General features: G+C 40.2%; 2 protein-coding genes and 1 long non-coding RNA gene across 12 annotated transcripts; all 3 read right to left on the minus strand.

The window, feature by feature from the left end:
- Positions 1–90: 90 nt before the first annotated feature.
- Positions 91–2,988, minus strand: LOC123471255. Of its 2 annotated transcripts, none has more exons than XR_006645540.1 (4): positions 2,907–2,988; positions 2,661–2,830; positions 1,639–2,585; positions 91–950 (listed from the first exon to the last, which is right to left on the minus strand). It is a non-coding gene; the product is annotated as an uncharacterized LOC123471255 (long non-coding RNA). The 2 variants fall into 2 exon arrangements; XR_006645539.1 differs by having other exon boundaries at positions 2,661–2,810; positions 2,907–2,987.
- Positions 2,989–4,184: 1,196 nt separating this feature from the next.
- On the minus strand, positions 4,185–8,568 carry LOC116920103 (acid-sensing ion channel 5). Its single transcript, XM_045172348.1, has 9 exons — positions 8,558–8,568; positions 8,387–8,495; positions 7,926–8,253; positions 7,480–7,567; positions 7,064–7,161; positions 6,698–6,957; positions 6,456–6,594; positions 6,298–6,357; positions 4,185–6,191 (listed from the first exon to the last, which is right to left on the minus strand). Exons 2-9 carry the CDS (start codon positions 8,491–8,493, stop codon positions 6,009–6,011), a joined length of 1,263 nt encoding a protein of 420 aa, XP_045028283.1. The 5' UTR covers positions 8,494–8,495; positions 8,558–8,568; the 3' UTR covers positions 4,185–6,008.
- A 376-nt stretch (positions 8,569–8,944) lies between these two features.
- Positions 8,945–18,606, minus strand: LOC116921580. 9 transcript variants are annotated; one of them, XM_045172349.1, is made up of 14 exons: positions 18,326–18,606; positions 17,627–17,818; positions 17,155–17,339; positions 16,185–16,280; positions 15,967–16,098; positions 15,677–15,909; positions 15,048–15,529; positions 14,658–14,908; positions 13,986–14,120; positions 13,715–13,788; positions 12,932–13,088; positions 12,522–12,661; positions 11,480–11,996; positions 8,945–9,449 (listed from the first exon to the last, which is right to left on the minus strand). In XM_045172349.1, the coding sequence occupies exons 8-14, from the start codon at positions 14,695–14,697 to the stop codon at positions 9,322–9,324; spliced, it is 1,191 nt and encodes a 396-aa protein (XP_045028284.1). In that variant the 5' UTR covers positions 14,698–14,908; positions 15,048–15,529; positions 15,677–15,909; positions 15,967–16,098; positions 16,185–16,280; positions 17,155–17,339; positions 17,627–17,818; positions 18,326–18,606; the 3' UTR covers positions 8,945–9,321. The 9 variants fall into 9 exon arrangements, with proteins under 9 accessions (XP_045028284.1, XP_045028288.1, XP_045028287.1 ...); XM_045172353.1 differs by having other exon boundaries at positions 15,048–15,240; positions 15,390–15,909; XM_045172352.1 differs by having other exon boundaries at positions 15,048–15,909; positions 16,029–16,098.
- Positions 18,607–18,784: the final 178 nt, after the last annotated feature.

Here is an 18,784-nt window from a genome sequence, read left to right on the forward strand (position 1 = left end):
CTTGTTGTCTATAGATAACTAAATGATGATCTAAGTTGGTCTATCTTTATATTGGTTTCTTCTTAAATACAAAAATTCAATACACAAAGATAAAAATGGAATTGGTTTTGTATTTTCCCACCTCCACCCACAATTCCACCACTGTTTTACATGACATGTTATTCAATACATACAACACATGTTATACAATAAATACAAAACATACATGCATAAATACACAAACACTTAAGTTAACCCGTTGGCTGCCAAGCCATTACAACCCGTAGGTTGTTCTCCTACAGTTACTACGCATCGTTTCAGAGGGATCCGATGAAAGGGGGACTTGTCCGAAGACAAGTCCGGGCTGACTTGACGATGGAGACCTTTACGGGAATGCACACCCCAGGTACTCCACCATCGCATCGACAAAGGGAAGTCCCTACTGGTGCATTGCCTACGGCGCCCTAAGGCGCAAGGCGACTGCCCCACCCCATGGGTGATCAACCATGAGGCAGAACAGCGCCGCCGGTCCCTACAACTAAAAAAAAAAGGGGAGCAAAATGGGTGGCAGCCAACGGGTTAACTTTAAACATACACTATACAACAATCAAAAACATAACAAAACAAACTACCAAAAACGCGAGTTTCCACGATGACGGCGATGAGGAGAAGACGAGCGCGAGCAAAGACGATGAGCTCGATGACATTGAGACAAAGACCATGAGCTTGAAGACCATGAGTCGAAGACGGCGAGGCAAAGACGATCAACTTGAAGACGGCAAGGCGAAGACGGCAAAGCGAAGACGGCAAAGCGAAGACGGCAAAGCGAAGACGGCAAAGCGAAGACGGCAAGACGAAGACGGCAAAGCGAAGACGGCGAGGCGAAGACGGCGAGGCGAGGACGATCAGTTTGATGACGATGAGGCAAAAATGAGGCGAAGAACAGAACTCATTTCTTTGTCAGTTTCAATCTGTATAAGAAAAAAAGGAAAGAAATCAGACGAAAGAACAATAGCATTATCATGGTCACCGTCACTGATAAACTCTTACAAAAAAAGAAAAGAAATAAAATTAGCTGAAGGAAAAAAAAAACAATTCACACATGGTAATCAGTCATTTTTCCATTGGCAATCTACTTATAACACTAACATTTAACGAACGATCGTGTTTTTGAGCTATTTTAATTGAATAAAGATTCTGAAAGTCTAGAGGGAAAGTCTACTACAGATTATTCATACGGGGAATTAAAAGGTGAAAAATATTGCTAATTCCAATAGTCCTTCTCCACGTAAACATGCAACTATCAGATGTCTTTAATAATTAGAGAACACCCAGTGAGCTTGGGTTTTAAAACAGGCTACTAAACCCTTTCGAGTTAATTGACAATCTGTTGTGAGGGACCAATTTAAAAGCAATGCTCCCATGGTAAAATTACCAATCATTCATACTTGTATTCCATACTCTGTAGAGGAATAAAGGGATGTTTAAAGTAAAACTAAAAACTACAGATTAAATTCAACAAGAACACGAGTACTTTTTCTTGGTTGCCAACTAAGCCAAACTTTACTATGCCTTGTTAACAAGCTGCCATCTAACTTTTTCCAACTATTAAGCTAAAAAATAATGCCAGCTTTATAGTTATTGTCATTTTCAACTTACTGGAGGCTGGAAACGCACAAAAACAACGATAAAATGCACAAAATTAACAAAGCAAATGCTGTTGATAACGTTTAGTCCGCCATTGCAGGCATAGCAGACGAAGATGTTGTTCAATTGAATGGATTTGGATTTTACTCCGAATTTATGAAAATAATACATTTTAGGCGCATCGAACTCCAGACCACCACGTTAGAAGAACTGCGCTCTAACCGACTGATCTAACATGCCTGATCTTTTTTATCCGTTAAAGGGTACGGAATGCCAAATTACCCCTTTTTTTTTCAGCACCTCGTGTAGTGCCATTTATTATTATTTTTTTGCTGAAAATAATCAACAACCTGCAACCGAAAATTTAACTCCTCCTCCAGTGAGTGGGATTTCCTAAAGGTTTGAATCTTGACCGCTAGATGACGCAACAGTTGTTTCATTTCCTCAGGTCAGTTAAGCACATTGCTGCTCCAATTACGGAGGACAGGCAGTAAAACATGTTTCAACACATAGTATTATGACACAACAATTCCATGTAATATAGTTTCCCAGCAATGAATTACATAGACATATATGCTGAATAACAATGAGATACGATAATCTTGGGTAACTTTCAAACGTAACAAAACTTAAAAATTCGATTCCATTTCTTAATAGCCGAGTCATCATAATTCTATACAAAAAATTTTTAAAATGCCATTTTTGTTATACCTGTTTGGCTTTATAAAAGTGATTCCAATTTACAACGCAGTCGTGCCGCTGTGAATATCATCTATCACCCATGGCTTTGTGGATGGGTGTCTGCCTGGGAAGCTGAAGATTTGGAATCAATCTCCACTTTTGAAAACAATTTATTTAAAGTAATTGGTGACATTGTTTTTTTTACCAATTTACCATTTGTTTTACAAAACTAGTAATGGGAAACAAATGTATCGTCCTCCAACTTTAGGTTTCTCCTGCTAATTTAAGAATAACAAAAAAGTGCCTTTATTAACATGATAACAGATTTGTCAAATACCTTAACATCTTTTTACAATCTTTCTGATGACACTTTGTTGGCATCAAGACATCCTATGTTCCTTGTTCAAAGAAGCAGGGAAAATATTTCTGATACAAGAGTCATCTAAAGAAAGTCCACAGCTACAAATTTCCTTAAGGGAAGAGTCTTTTAACATTGTGTGGTCCTGTGTTCAATAGCAGTTTACTAATATAAATATTTGTCATATATTTGCACGTGAAAGCCAAAGATGAACCAAAATTACTGTTGATAGGTCACTTACATGAAGCCAGCATTGTGCAGATCAGCATGGGCAGTTTTTTCCACAATCTATTTTTGCACACTGTAGGGCTGAGGACAGGAAAAAAAATTTAAAAAATTTTTTTTTATAAAAAAAAAAAAGAAAAAAAAAAATTTTTTAAATTGGGGGGGGATGGGTGAGTTGGATAAGGCGTCACTTGGTGATCGGGGCACCTTGTTATTCGAGTTCAACCCCCTGGTGAGCATAGTTGCTCCCACATCCGGGCACGCACCACTACACGGACAGTTCACACCTCTTCCTAACGAAAAATGATGGTACTTCCATCGCCCTCTTCCACATCAAACCCCATTCAAATTTTTTTTTTCTTTCGTTTTTTTAAGGGCCCTACTATGGCGGCCCGTAAACTGTAACCAGTGGCAAAACAGTGGCACCAATAAAAAAAAAAAAAAAAAAACATACTAATATACTGTACTGTACCATTCAAATGACTATCTATGTATAGTAAAAATCAACCTTCAAAGAATCGTGTGTCGTGAAAAAGAGTGCCCTTGGGGTTTGTTATTAAAAATTTTCAATTTCTGGGGGTTAACGAGTAGCCAAAAGAATGATTAAAACGGAACGCGAACATTTATTAACTCCCGCTTAACACGATAACACCATAACACGTATCGAATCTTTCGTTCCAATGTCACAAATTCGTCTGCTTGTCTATCGGAAACGATGAAATCGATAAAAAACTTTAAAGAAAAATTCCAATCAATATTCAATAGTAATTCAAATTTCTCCTATTGGTATCGCTAGATGACGCTATTTGTTGATGGTAATGGTAAATAAGGTGCACTGCTGCCACTCAAATTTGTTGATGATTATTTCTAACAACAACAAAAAATAAATAAAATAAATCCCTCCTTCAAGTGATGTTTTTGCCCGCTAGATGGCAGTACAAGTTATCTATCTTTTTGCAAAATAAACGGACAACTATCGAATAAGAGTTGTCTATTAAAAAGTGGGTCAAACGGCGTTCCGTGCCCCCTGAGAATTTCAAAAATGACCTGACCTGTTACTTGCCCTGAAGAAAAAAAAAGCAAGGTGTAGACTTTCCCAACCCTGTCCATCACCCCGTCTACCCTACCTATTTAAAAAACAACAACAAAAAACCCGTTACACCGCCAATAGGTGGCTTTCAACATTTAAATCGGTGTTCGGATTTTTGTGCAAGATACTGTACATTCAAATGACGTCTAGGGAAAATCAACTTTCAAACAATCGTGTGTCGTGAAAAATTATCCCTCAGTTTGGTACGAAAAAATGGTAAATTTCCGTGTATTAACTAGTAGCCAAAAGAATGTTTAAAACGGAACGCACTGATCATTTATTATCCACCCCACCCTGAACACATTTCAAATTCCTAACAAATAGGCCATATCAATGCAACTTTTAGGCACCCAGCTGCAGTCAGCTGGTTTAGGAGTCTTGGTTTAACTCTTTATGTACCGTTAGATGATGTATATCTTCTTTTTCTTCTCTCTTTTTCCCTCGCACTAGGCCACATCTGATGAAACATTAATTTCTATTTAACAGCCCGTATGGGGTCATGACCGTACTGTACGGTATATATAAAATTAACATAGATCGAGGTTTGAAGGGCTCTGGCCGGAAAGGAAAAGACGTGGGAGAAACATTGGTTCAGTAACGAAAACAGGAAAAACACACGAAAATAACCTAGAACGTTCCACGCGCCACCATCAGCAGAACCGAGGTCTTGTCAATTAATTTAGAACATTACAGAGCCGAACAGAGTAAAACCTTTTGAAAGTGGAATGCTTCAGTTCGTGACACGCAGCACAATTAAAGCTTAATCCATACATCAGACAACAGATGGCGTTCGTGTATCCTATCAATTCCCGACCACCATCCATAGGAAGTCTTTTTCTGCGTTAACAGTTCAATAGTTCACGAACGACAGATTGTAATTAAAGCATAAAAGTTCACCGTACAGGCAACAGTTCTTCACTCCGTGTCTGACATGACTAAAAATAAGTCGAAACAGCATCGGAAAGCGCGAAGGACGTCCGTCTTTTTCTCTTAACGCATAAACAAACAGCCGTTGGCATAGTCAATAACGTCTAAGTGGTGTCTCGTTAGCGAACCTCTTGATGGTGACGGCTGACTAATTGGATCGTCTCTATCACGTTTCCCTTGTGAATACGCACTTCCAGGTTTTGCTGATGGACGTGATTAAACTCGTTTGTACACATTGCAGCTATACAAAACTTCATGCCCACCCCCAGTGAGGAGAGTTTAATTGAACGGACAACTCGTATTAAAATATCCAACCCCATTTGTTGGCAATCCAAAAACGTTTCTCCCCAATTTCTAGAAGTGTTGGAACCAACGCATGCACAAGTGGTTCTAATGATTAGCGAAACAGCTCCCCACCTTTGCTAATTATACCGCAATGCAGACTCGAAATTAGCGAAAAGTGAAGTATTTCAAAAGAAAGAAAGAATAAAAAAAACCTTTTTTGTTTAAGGGAGGAGGAGGCAGAACAAAACAATTCATCGACACTTAAGGGCTCATGTATACCGGCCCAAACAGCACGGCCATAAGACCCCCACCATAATCTTCGTTAGACGAGGGAAATTGATCCAAATGTTTGTTTCCTGACGGGTATCATAATTGGTTATATGGAGTAGCGGATGTGGATGACGGGACTTGTGCGAAAGGGGATCCCTCTTGAATAGATTAGCGGCCTCTTGCATCCACCCGCCACTTATTCTTCGTTGCTGGGCCGAAACTAGTCGTCAATGCAACTGTTTACGTTATTGGCAAGAGAAACAGCGGCGATGAAAATGGGGAGGCGGATGTGCGTCCGCTTTTGACGATTCCCGTCGTGCAAACAAATACAGACTTCCGTCAAAACGGACACCGAAATCGATAGACTGTTCGTCAGCAGGTTTGGAGAACGATGGGCGTCAAAGAAGGCCAAAGTTCTATACAGTTGGATTTCCTTAGACAAACACAAGACAGAGCACGAAACTGCGATTGAACACTCGCAGTCGATAACAAATCGTGTTGATCCACGGTCCGGGGACAGAGGCGATGCAGCAGCACGACTTGTTTCTATTCGAAACAGAGACGTAGAGCCATCAGTCGGTTGACCATGTGTTCGGCAATCTCGAAGAAAGTGAGGACGGAAGCGCCCAACAGCAAACAGAGAATATTTCCAGCGTCGCAAAGGAGTTTGACCCAAGTGTAAAGAAAGACTTCGTTCACCGTCACCCATAGAGCCGTATCATAAAATATCTGTTATTAAAGAATATATAGATATAAATGTTTTTAAACAAAAATGGCTTACAAACTAATTTAAACAAAAGAGAAAAAAAAAAAAGAACACACAAAAAAAGTTTACTTTGATCCGGCCGTATTCTGTGTTTACTGTATGCGATTCACTTTCGTACATGTAAACAACCTGAAAAATGAAACAGATCCGTGTAAAAATGTAAAACAAAACTCTTCGTATAATTAGAGTAATTAAAAAAAAAACGTGAAAAGTTTCAAAATGAAAACCTTGGAACAAGATTCGATGCAATTGCATTTTAATTGGCTGCGAGTTTCCGTAATGAGTTGGGCAACTAGTTCCTCCGTCCGTCTGACGCTGGAACTCGTGTTGCAATAAGGAACTCGATCGTCAGTCATATAAGGAAGCCTTTGCAAAAAAATTAATAGAACGAACGTTAACAAAACACGTATTTATGATTTATTTTTTCTAAAAGCAAACAAACAAAAAGGTAAACAAATAAAAAATAAACCTGCAGTTCGTGATCGAAGTGACGATTCGCTGGAAGCATTCAATCTCACAATCGGCCCGGCTCCAGGGCTCCGAGCTGCACGGCTGACGGGGATGATCGATGCTGTTAAATTCTTTAGGTGTCAATCGAATGTTCATGTGCTGAGATTTGACCGTTCCGCCGCCAGTCCCGTTCGTGAACGGCTTGTAGCGCGTCGTCATCTCGGCGTATTGCCTGGACGACGTCAGCCAGGCAGAGACGCCCACTTGATGTACGGTGACCTTTTTCAAGGCGGCAATCAAAAGTTTATTTACGTGCAACGTTCCTACATTTTAACGTCGCCCACCCGCTTCTAATTTCTATTAGATAGGACTGCATTTTTAATACCTTCCAGCCGGATGATTTGGTGTATTCATTTAGTTGGTGGCCGATGCGAAGACGGGCGTAAATGCCGTTGAAATGGCCGCTTAGCGTGCTCCGTTCACCTGTTTTTTTTATTGTTGTTGTTTTTAATATTAATTAATTAAACGCTAAAATAAACGGACGGTAATGGGCAAGGACAAATTGAGGCCAATAAAATAAGAAGATCAAAGCAAGCGAAACACTCGGTTGCATGACTTCCGGCTAAAACTCTGAAAACGGCAGTCCTATATACTTAATTAAATCAAACTTTTCTTTCTTTTTTTTTTCTTTTTCCTCTTCAAATGACAAAGGAAAATCAAAGTTACGAGATGAAAAGCCAAGTTCATTATAAATGAAATGTTTCATATTAACCAACGGTGCTTTTTGAAAATGAATTTTACTTGAATAAGTGAAGCACGTTCCGGATGGAGTCCACACAGCTTGGAAAGTGCCCTCGCTTTGACAGTCTCTTCCGCGGCCGAGGTAGCACTTGGTCGCCCCGAAATAAAAAAAAAAGCCAACATTTGGGGAGGTTAAGGGCAGACACACAAAACGACCGACCGTCAACGACAGATATAAGAGACTGGAAATGAAATTCAGTCTAATTCGATTTTCAACCGTCCCCCCGCATAACTAACTAGATCCAATAACGACACGTCTCACAAGTTGTCCGTCCATTTCCCAGCGTCTCTCGTTAGTCCCTTGTACTATAACCCAACGTCCCCCACCACCATAAAAGAAGAAGACATGCATCAGCGTGAGCAATAAGAAAAAAAAAAAAAAACAGAAATGGATAAAGTCCGTCACGAAGATAATCAGAAAAAAAACTAAAACTAAATTCAATTACCACAGAGAACAGAGTTTGAGCGTCCGAGTAGGCGATCTTGTGCCATAATTCTTGGACGGGCAACAGATCAGCCAGTTGGTAATACTGGTCCGTGGCATCCGGAGCTTGTGCAGGGCCGCCAATCGTGTGGCGCCACAGCCGTTCCAAACGGTTGACGTCGAATCGATCGAGCGGGCAGACAGTCACGGCCGGAAGCGCAATGCCTTGCCGATTGGAGACGTCAAGTTGGACGCGCGTCGGATAGCTGCGATAGCGCTGGATCAGACTGGCACCGTGAACAACGGCCAAAACGAGACAAGTCGTTAACGCCGTTAACCAAACCAATCGCCTGTGACACAAAAAAAGAAAACCAGTTAACTTTCAATAATTGCTCCAATCCAAATGATTTATAGTCCACATTTTTTTTGTTTTTTTAAACATGACACATATAATTCAAGATGAATATCATTTGCTGTTATTACCGAACGATATGGTTGGCTGATTGCTGGATGACATCCAGTCCCAGTATTCCGGTTTTGGATTTATGGCCTCTACGGTCAGATGGTTGAATCACACTATTCTCCGACATAACTGTGATAAAAAAATCGATTGCTTTTCACAACGCGAAATACGAAACTCATTTAATATCCCACCAATAAACCTGAAACTCACAGATAACAAAAAAAAAAAACGTTAGTAATACAGAAATCACAAGTTTGATGGAGCAAACCGGATAGATGGTGGATTAATCATCAAAAGAAGCGCGTCTGTGTAATACCTCTTTTGTCCGCAAACGCAAGTACGCGATTGCCACGAATGTCCAAGTGAGACATCATTAGTTTTTCGCCCCCTTTTTTTTTCTCTCTCTTGTGTTGTGGTTTTCGGCTGGGGAATTCTATACACATCAACGACCTTTGTTGTATACACACACGTGCATTGTTCCCATCACGCTATTCAGTCTGCGCCTTACACACACCGTCAGTTATATCCAATATGTCCAGCGTCGCATCCGCGGCTAACGCAACACGAGCCCAAACGAATAGCAAATAAATTGACATTTATTATTATCATTTTTTTTGTGTTTTGTTCTTCACATCCACCGTCCTTCCTTTCTTTATATAAGAGGGGGAGGGGGGAGGTATTACATTGGCAGAATGCAATCCGTCATTTGTTTCTTTGTCGACAGGATACAAGAGAATTGATGAGTCAAAAAAGAAAAAGATGATGCAATCAAATTATTTGCGCTGCATACAAATGTCATCAACAATGCGACCTATTCATTGCGTCAATCCCTTCGCTGCCATTCGCCACATTTAAATAGAATTTGTAGAGGTACACTGTTACGCAAGTACGTAATATCGCATACACGATGACGAAAGAAGGAACTAAAAACAAAATACCACATCAAAAGCCCTTGTCACGGCAACGTATAAATGACGATTATCAAGATGACAGATGTCGAGAAGAACAGGTGCAGTCTTGCGAGGAGTGATCCTTGAATCGTGTTACCAGCATTGACGGCGCTGCTTTTGTTATCGACCCGCCCTGTCAATAACCACAGCACAAACACATAACACACAAATAATTAGAAAACAAATTTTGCAATGAAGAAATAAATAATAAATGGAGCTGTGAAGAAGAGAAATGTTGGCTATATAAATAGAGACGCAATTGTTTGGGCGTGTTCGACTAAAGTCGATGAAATCGTTAAATCAAATTAATGAAGCGTCGGTTGCCCCGGACAACCTCCTTGTATCGGAAAAAAAATGAAATGAATTCACCCATTCTCAACTTTTGCAATTACCAACTCATCTCGTCGCATTCGTCGTTAGATAACACCAAAGGAAGATCAGATTGAATAAAAGCTTTTTGTGAAGGCCCCCCCTGCACAACAATTTTTAAATAATCGAAAACAACCATCTCCTTTCATCCTTGTCGATTCGAAATGGAAAACGGGCGTCGTTGCATCGACAATTTACGAGCGCGAGAAGCGTGTTCCACATCCATGTTATACATCATCTGCACTTATTAAAAAACCGAAATGTGCGTGCAAGGCCCGACGGATAACCCCACCCATAACAGGGCAACGGTTACGAAAAGAAACGGATGAAAACAAGATCCTTGATATCGATACCAAGCGCATCTATAAACACGAGTTATAGTGAAAAAGCAAAAGGAAATAAATAAATAGAAAAAAAAAAAGAAAAACGCAGATCTTTTAGACGCATGTCGCCCCTTTTCATTTTTTTTTTTTTTTTAAGGAAACAAATTGGAGGAATACCTCCCATCGTCCTACGTATTATATTTAAAAAAAAAAAGGAGGAGAGGAAGTGCATATCGATCTGCACGTTTTCATGCCTGGCACAGTATGTGTGTGTGTGTGGGGGGGACAACTTGACATCAGAGATATTTTCATTCGCGGCTGTTGTATAGAATTCGCCAAGTAGAACAGCTCAACATTATTTCTTACGCTAGGGGAGGGGAATAAATTGAAGACATTTATTCGGTCATACGCTCGCGATTGGCTTAATACGTTCGAATAATAATAACGGCAATTAGAAAAAGCAGCCAAGTCTCTTTTCCAAATCATAAATCGCATTACTGAACTAGCTATAAATACTCTTTAAAAAAAAAACGAAAATACTTTGAATTAAACTAAGAGAAATGAGCCAGCAAAAAAATGCTCATCCATCTTCATTTCCTTCTTTTCCTGTTCATTATTTCGGGTTTTGAAACGCTCCTCACGCGGTGTTATCTTTTAATCGTATTTGACTTTTTCCGATCTCTTCCGGTTGTGTAATCTCTCGAAAAGAATCCCCCCACACACACTCACCCCATGAAATGGAAAGTATCGGAATAAATAAATCTCGTCATTCAATCTCTCCAAAGACCAAGTATAAAAAAAAAATTAAATACACCGTTACAACGAGAGATTACCGAGAACCCATTTGATTACTCCGATTTCTTCTTTTTACGAACCATCAAAAGCCCCCCCTCCCTTTTAGCCCATCAAGGCAGAAGTAGAAAATAATAAAAAATTCCTTTGCTACCAATGCGATCGTATATAGCGCCAACATTCGACATCCTATTAAACGCGCGTGCAAAAATAGAAAACAAGTAATAAACATAAAAATGAAAAATAAAAATAGGAGGGGGGAGAGAAATACGGAAAGAACATAATTCGCATTAACGACGAATAATCAAAGATTCGGCAACTCCGGAAATCTTTCTCTCTCTCTCTCGTATTCTATAAGCCACGGGAGCAGATCCCTAACAATACACACACACACACACACGCGCGCTCCTATTTACAGATACGGTACCGGAATTTGTAAACGAATGACTTCCTATATTAAAACATTAATGTGACTCTTCCATTTTCTGGAACGAAACAAGAAATAAAGTTTAAAAAAAAAATTCACATCGCAATTGCGTAACTTGCAAACAAAATTGTGTTAAATAAATAATAATAACAAAGAGGGGGGGGGGAGAATGTAGACGAAAAACTAATCGACGTGGGCGATGCACGCAGAGAATATGCAATTTTCAGGTGGTTTTAAATCAAAGTTTCATACCTGGATGCGATCCGACAACGGGTTGAGTGCGACGCGACGGATTCTCGGAATCGGTTTGAGCAGTTGCGTCGTCAGATTCGAGCGAAACAGCGTCATCCTCTTGTTGTTTGTTGTTGCCAACTCGGATGTAATCATCATCATCTTCTTCATCTTCTTTGACGCGTTCATTTTTGCGTCCTCCTCCTCCTCCGCCTCCGCCCACGTCGTCATCGTTTTCTGCAGGCCAATTATCGACAGTCGATCCGGCGACGGGAGCCGCTTGCAAGCGAATTCCGGCCGTGGAAGTGATGGGACGTTGCACGATCCACTTGGCCCGTCCTTCGATGAGGGCGTCTCCGCTCTGCCGCAAACCTACGCGGCTGACGCACGTCAACTCCAAGCGATCGACGTGGGCGGCAGAGAGCAAAAGATGCGGCTCCATCTTGAAACGCAGCCCCAGCTGGGCGCTGTAATAGCGCACCGTAGAGTCTCCTTTAATGAGCACAGGATCGTAAGGTTCCACCATCGATAAAGGAACCTGCACCGAAAGTCGTCCCATAAAGGAAAATATTAAATGTTTATGCAAATTTCGCAGTGAAAAATCCCTTTTTTTTTCAAGAGCAAAAGGAAAAAAAGCGATCAATCAAATTAAATTAAAATTTTTTCTCGTGAATTTTGATTTTTGTTCAGGGGGTTTAAAAACAAAACGGGTGGGTTGATGGGTTTTTTTTAAGAAAAGAATTTCACGATAATCCGCCTCTTTTTTAATTTTTTGTTTCTCTTATGTTTTCTCATAAGCACAGCCAGCCGCAAACTATTGAAATTAATGGCAGGGATTAAAACCACAATGACAGCGAGATCATTCATTATACTCAACGTGGCCCAGTCACACACATTCAAACCTTTCCGGAATGGAAGGTGGTGGACAAGGTCTAACGCCACGTTTCTCATTAATTATTCACATTTTGTTTTTTTCTTCTTTCTTTCTTAAATTCATCACCATCACCCGGCAGATGTACTACGAAGAAGCGAAATGATTCATGTGATTAAGTGGAAACCTTACCGGATGGCCGTTAAGGAGCCAAGAGAGCTGACTAGCGGGCCGAGTGCCATTCATGGAGCATTTGAAGTGGAAGACATCGTCGTACTGCCAATCGAGACGGCCCTGTAACCAGCTGATAATCGGATTCTCGCTTGCCACTTCTTTCTCGACCGCATCGTTCCAAAACAACCCAAAAGGGAATTTACGTAAAATACAAAAACAAAAAACAATAAGAAATTTAATCATCAATACGTCGACTTCCATTCAGCCATTGCATTTTGACCTTATCTAAATATTTGTTTGTTTGCTCTTTGTTTACGTCCACAAACTCCAACGTACACGAACGTATAGAACGTTGCACGCAAGGCCAACAACATCTTTTGTTTTTCCGCATGGATGAGACACGAATCAATGGCGCATTAGTTACTTACCGATGACGGAAAGATTAGCCTCCTCATAGTCCGTATCGAAATAAGGAGCTTCTGTTGATACTTCGCATTTGTAAACTCCTTCGGCGGAAGCCGTGACGTTCCTCAACAAAACCCTTCCGGCCAACGGAGCAGCGAACAACCGGCTGCGCGTTTCTTCCTACATTTTCACATCACACGAAAGAGAAAGGGGAAAAATCTTGTTCAATCTCGCATTAGCGTCGCAATTTTTCTGAAATAGAAATATCACACGAAACTCGATAGATTATTCAACGAATCATCTAATCCCCCCCTCCTCTTTTTCCCACTCAAGCTGCACAACAAAAACGATCAATAAAAGAGGGGTAGGGAATTCCCCGAGAATACGAACAAATTAAACATGTCATTTAATATTTTCTTTTAAAAGTTAATCCGCCTTTGCGTAGACAGATATGATCCAACTACATCAGCAGTGAGCCTCAAGTTGCTGAAACCCCCCACCCATTGGAAAAAAAAAAAACTTGCCCGTTTATATACGACTCTCATCCCTAACCAAAAATACGAATAAAGCATTTCTTATTCCATTAGAAAAAAAAAAAAGTTTGGCAACGTCGACAGAAGGCATCAAAGACTAACGCAGAGAGTTTCTATACCAAATCAACGAAACTCGTTTGATTTTCAATTCATCTCCATCCTTAGCTAAACACACACGCACTAACCCATCCATTCAAACTCGACAAATACGAAAAGGTTATTAAATAAAAATAAATAAAAAAAAGGGAGGCGTGTAAAAAAATTGCAACTTGCGTGATGAATAGTGATGCTGGACCACGGAAACGTCTGCACGGGCGGCACTTCTTTCAAGATGAAGCGATAGAATTCTGTGTGCCCGCCATGATCCCCAGCCCGTACGCCGCACGCGTGTGTAAACAAAACAAAATCGTTAAAACCAACGTGTTCCTCGACACAACCCAGCAAATCAAAGCGACTTGTTTGTCACGCTCTTTCACAACCGAAAAGCGTGATTGATACACACGACAAAATAGAATATTTTTTCGCAAGAGAAAACAAACATTACCGTGCGATCCTTTATACCATTTGAGCGCGTATAAAGAGCTTCCCTCCAGATCGTAATGGCATTGAAGAAGAGCGTCCCGACCAGCCACAACCTCTGACGGCACCACAACACCAACAATCTTCAACGCTAACGAAGCTATTGGGGTTTCCACAGCCGGAGGGAAGACATCGATAAAAATAGAAATAAAAAATAGAAGAAATCATTCAAACGACAATATAGCCAATAATCACGTCAATTATTAAATGACGTGCCACATAGTAAAAACAAAATGTTTTGAAATTGTTGTCATAAAAATAGCGCAGTACTCGAAACTGAACGTCATAAAGGAGGCAGAAAGAAAGAGGGAACGCTAACAGAAAATAACGTGCCCGTCAACAAAACCTTTTTCTTTTTTTCTTCTCCCTTCTTTTGTAGTCGAATAAAAAAAGATAAAAGGGACGCGTCTAATACATCACAGAATACTCGAGTAATATTAAGTATCGTCATTCTGTTGCTAGCCCGTCTCTCTCTCTCGCTCTCTTTTTCGTTGTTGTTGTTGTAACAATGACAAACTGCGAAACATAACAGAAACGACGGCCACCAAAGTATAGAGCAACATCGTTCTACGTCTACGTCCAATCTTTTAAAAGCGAACTTAAAAAAATAAAAGGGAAAACATAAAAAATAAAATACCGTGAAAATGGAGCCAAACTGATAGGTAGAAAATCATCATCCTTCCGGCCGGAAGGAGAGGAGAGGAACAAAGAGTGCAGGAATAAAGAAACTTTCAGGACGTTTCAAACTGTCGTGTTCACTCGCTGCTGGCCTGACGGACAATTTTTCACCCACTGTGATGAAGTTATTGTTGAAATTCGTTGACGGACCATTGAAGCAGCAAACACACCAGGACAAACACATAAATGAAAGTCAGCCAGACACTGCAACTGTCACACACACAAAAATATAAAAATGAAAATGAAACGTTCACTTTTTTCCCGCTCCTCCTTTTTTTTTTTTTTTAAAGTTGTTGCCCGGAACGGGATATGAAAAAAAATAAAATAAATAAATAAAATTCAATAATACGATGGTTGAGTCAGCTGGTCCAGTTCACTCGCTATGTACATCCGATAGTGATGAAGTGGCACGTCAAGTAGCGGGGATGTATACACTACCCCAGCGGTGTAGTAACGGCGGGGGAGCAAAGGTGCTGGTTTTTTGGGGGAGTGTAGGACACGACCAACGCAGACACAAGGCCAACGGCCAAATGGAAATGACACTTTGCGAAGAGGAAAGTTAGACGGCGCCAGAAATAAAAAAAAAAAAAGAGAAGCAGATGACGATGTACAGCCCCCGTTATAGTTCGATGGATTTCACAAAACAAAAGAGAAACGTTCACGAATCCTAGAAAAAAAAAAAAATGTTTACAACAATTTATTTTGGAACGAGTTCGCCGAGTCCAGAAAATTATTCAGCCGTTCGGCATCATTCTTTGTCCGATCCAAGTGTCACATGCAAATGACATCCGTTCTTCTAAACAAATCCAACAATTCGCAACTGCTGCCACACTAAAAAAAAAAATATTTAAATAATTCCATTAAATGACGTAGTTCTTTCCCATCTAGCGCATAAACAGACACGACAGATAGACGACGATGGTTTAACGCAACAATCCGATCGCGTGTTGAGTCGGACATGAACTGAGCCCCATTTACCGGCTTTGGCAATCCAGATTCTTATAGTCACCCCACCTCCCCAACTTCCACATGATCCGTGTGCGCGTGTGTGTGTCATGGGCAATCGGTTTTCGCTTTTTTTTTTTTTCGGGGGAGGGATGGGGGAGACCTATCATTCCTCGTCGGCATTGAGCGCTATAACAAACGGCCTTACCCCGACCCAAACTGCGCGCATGCGCTCCACGAAAAGCAATTTTCTTTTTCGGCCGTCACTGAAATAAATAAATGAAAAGAAAAGGCAGTTTAATACGCGTCTAAGGAACTCTTACCCGTCTATTATGATTATATACAACTCGAAATGAAGCCCGTCTCTCTTCGTAGTTTGTTGTACCCGTTTAAATCCTTCGCGACGTCTGGAAGGGGGGGTAAAGAGGACAATTAATCAGCGGACATCATAAGCTCTGTGAACAGAAAAAAAAGGGGGAAAGCGTAAAGTAGACGTAAGACGATCAAGGAATAGACTTAACACTTTCATGTTCCTACGTACGTCCTAATCGCACACACATTCCGGCCCTTTTGATGAACGCCGGCCGGAGGGATTTCGGGCCAAATGCGAACCTTGAAGGGCCTCTGATTTATCACACTAAAAAAAAGCAAGACGGAAGAAAAAATTATAACGTTACTACGTTCTAAGAAATAGAGGAGGAAATGGGACATCGTTTGTTGGCCGTTGACGTTTAAATTGCTATTTTCATTTCAATTTTTTTTTTCTCGCGAGAAAACAGAAATTCTTTTTGCCGTTGGCAACTACAAGGTGGGCGGAGAGATTTATTGGGATACTCCCGAAATCTAGTGGAGCGCGAGATCAACTGTTCGCTGTATCAGTTGATCGGTACATCACAAAGCAAAGCGTCCAAAGTTTTCCATGAAAGCTCTAAAACTTTTGCTTTTCAACAACAAATTTGAATCGATGCTGGGGGGAAACAAAAGCCTGAAACTAATTTTTAATATTAAAAGCAACGTTTTCTTTTAGATTTTACTGAATTCTATCAAACAATTCAAAAATGATTAAAAAAATTACCATTAAAACGAATTACTGTTTAACCTGCCATTTTTCAAAACATAAGAACGACCAGCTCCACCTAAACTTTAAAGCTCATCATTTAATCTCCTTTGTTTTGGCATCGTCCTGTCAGTTTTAAAAAAGTCTCGTTTCGTGACAGACATTTGCCTCGTTTTTTTCCCCTCTCTCGACCGTGAGTAACCCCACCACAACACATATGGTATGTTAGAAATGTAGACGTATCGCTGGCACATCTACAAAACTTTATTTCGCTCGTCTCTTCGTGCGCAGAACACAAATACGCTACGTGCAGACTGCGTGCAATACATGCTGTACGTTCTGATTGATTTTATTGTGTACTGTTCAACTCTCGCTGCGGTAAAAATGCAGAAGAGTCAAATGTCCTTTTTGAAAAAGAAAGGGACACACGAAATAAACAGTTGAAACTTCTTACCTTTGTTTTTCAATGCTGAAATAAACTCGTCTCGGTTCCACAGTTCCACAAATCGAATTCGTTTTTATCGACGAGATGGACATTGGGGGCTCTAAGATCGAATCAACGGCTGCATCGCAGAAATGGGTTGCTGGACGTCCACAGTTCGTGTAAAAGGTGTAGGAAAGACGCCGTACAATAACGACCTAGAATAGATAATCATAGAACATGTCAGATGCTATAGAGACGGTCCATACAATAAAAATTGGTCAATGTTCTTTTCTCATATTCTTCGTCTTCTCTTTTTTGCTGCGGGTACATATCATCTTCAATTGCTGGATGTACTGTGTCTATTCAGACCTTACATTCCCGTCTCTTGTTACATCTATTACAAACGCACAGACCATACATGGAAACATCCATCAGCTCCTCAGGGGGGAGATCTCTTTTTCCTAGACTATTATTACGTACACCTTTTTTTCTTTTCTCTTACTTTTATTCTTCTTGTTGGTTGCCATTTCATTTTTTCTTTTTCTACTGCTAACCCATCTGTTCCAAGTCTTTCAACTCGGGTCACACTGGCAGATTACTTGGAGTAGTAGGGGAAAATGTTTTCGGACGTTCCTTCAAAAATGCATTTTGTGTTTCGTTTCTTTACTGTTGTGACTTGAAGACATTTCATTCTCTGATAAAAAAAGGAAATGTGATTAGGTGGTGTTTAAACCTCCCCCTCCTTTGCTATTCTGAATTCGTTGTTGGAAATTGTTCAAATTCTAACAGGAAAGAAAAGTTCTCTAAAAAATCATCTTTTAATTGTTCTGTAATTGTTTTTAATATTTTACTCAACCCCAAAAGAGTTCAACAAGAATTTTAAAAATGGGTACAAATCAATTGAGAGCAAATTAAGCATATGAACCAGATATTTGCAATATTATGTCTTAAATAACCATACACATTCTAGAACCTAGAATATATGAAACAAGTAAAACAAAAGGTCTAGAATCTAGACTACTATACTGATGTTCAGCAAAACATCTTCAAAACAGGATTGCAATCTATTCAACATAAAAACATCCAACAAGTTGTCACAAAAAAGTAATAAAGGAATACCAATCTACTCCTACACTATCGACAAATGAGTCACAAAATAAATTATCAACATAAAAGTACTGAAAAATGATAACAGTCGTACCATTCGATTTCGCGATCTCGCGTCTCGTACGCAGCTAACATGGCGGCGTAACAACGTGGTCGGTCCTTGAATATTGCAGTAAGAACACGTCCACCATTTTCACCATAACGATTCGAAGTGTAGTACAATGTCTCTTCTAAAGGTTATCTCAATATTTAAACTAACATTAATAAATAAATACTGGGGAACAAAACAAGAGATCTGGTTTTTGAGCAGCAGTAAACGTAACGATGTAACTTAATCTCCGTCAGACAAATGACTGTGGTACATGAACGTACTGTACTCAACCTCTTTCCTTTCGCCATTTTTTTGTTGTTTTCGAAACCTACCCCGTCCTCCCGTTTTTCTTTTGTTTTTGTTTTTTGTGGCTACTGTTCACCCATCCCGCGCTTTTCTTTTGTTTTTGCTTTGCACTCTCTACCTTCAACCCGACACACGAGTTGCTTTCCAAAATGCCCA

Source organism: Daphnia magna, linkage group LG4 (genome assembly GCF_020631705.1).
Source record: "Daphnia magna isolate NIES linkage group LG4, ASM2063170v1.1, whole genome shotgun sequence".
Lineage (NCBI taxonomy): Eukaryota > Metazoa > Arthropoda > Branchiopoda > Diplostraca > Daphniidae > Daphnia > Daphnia magna.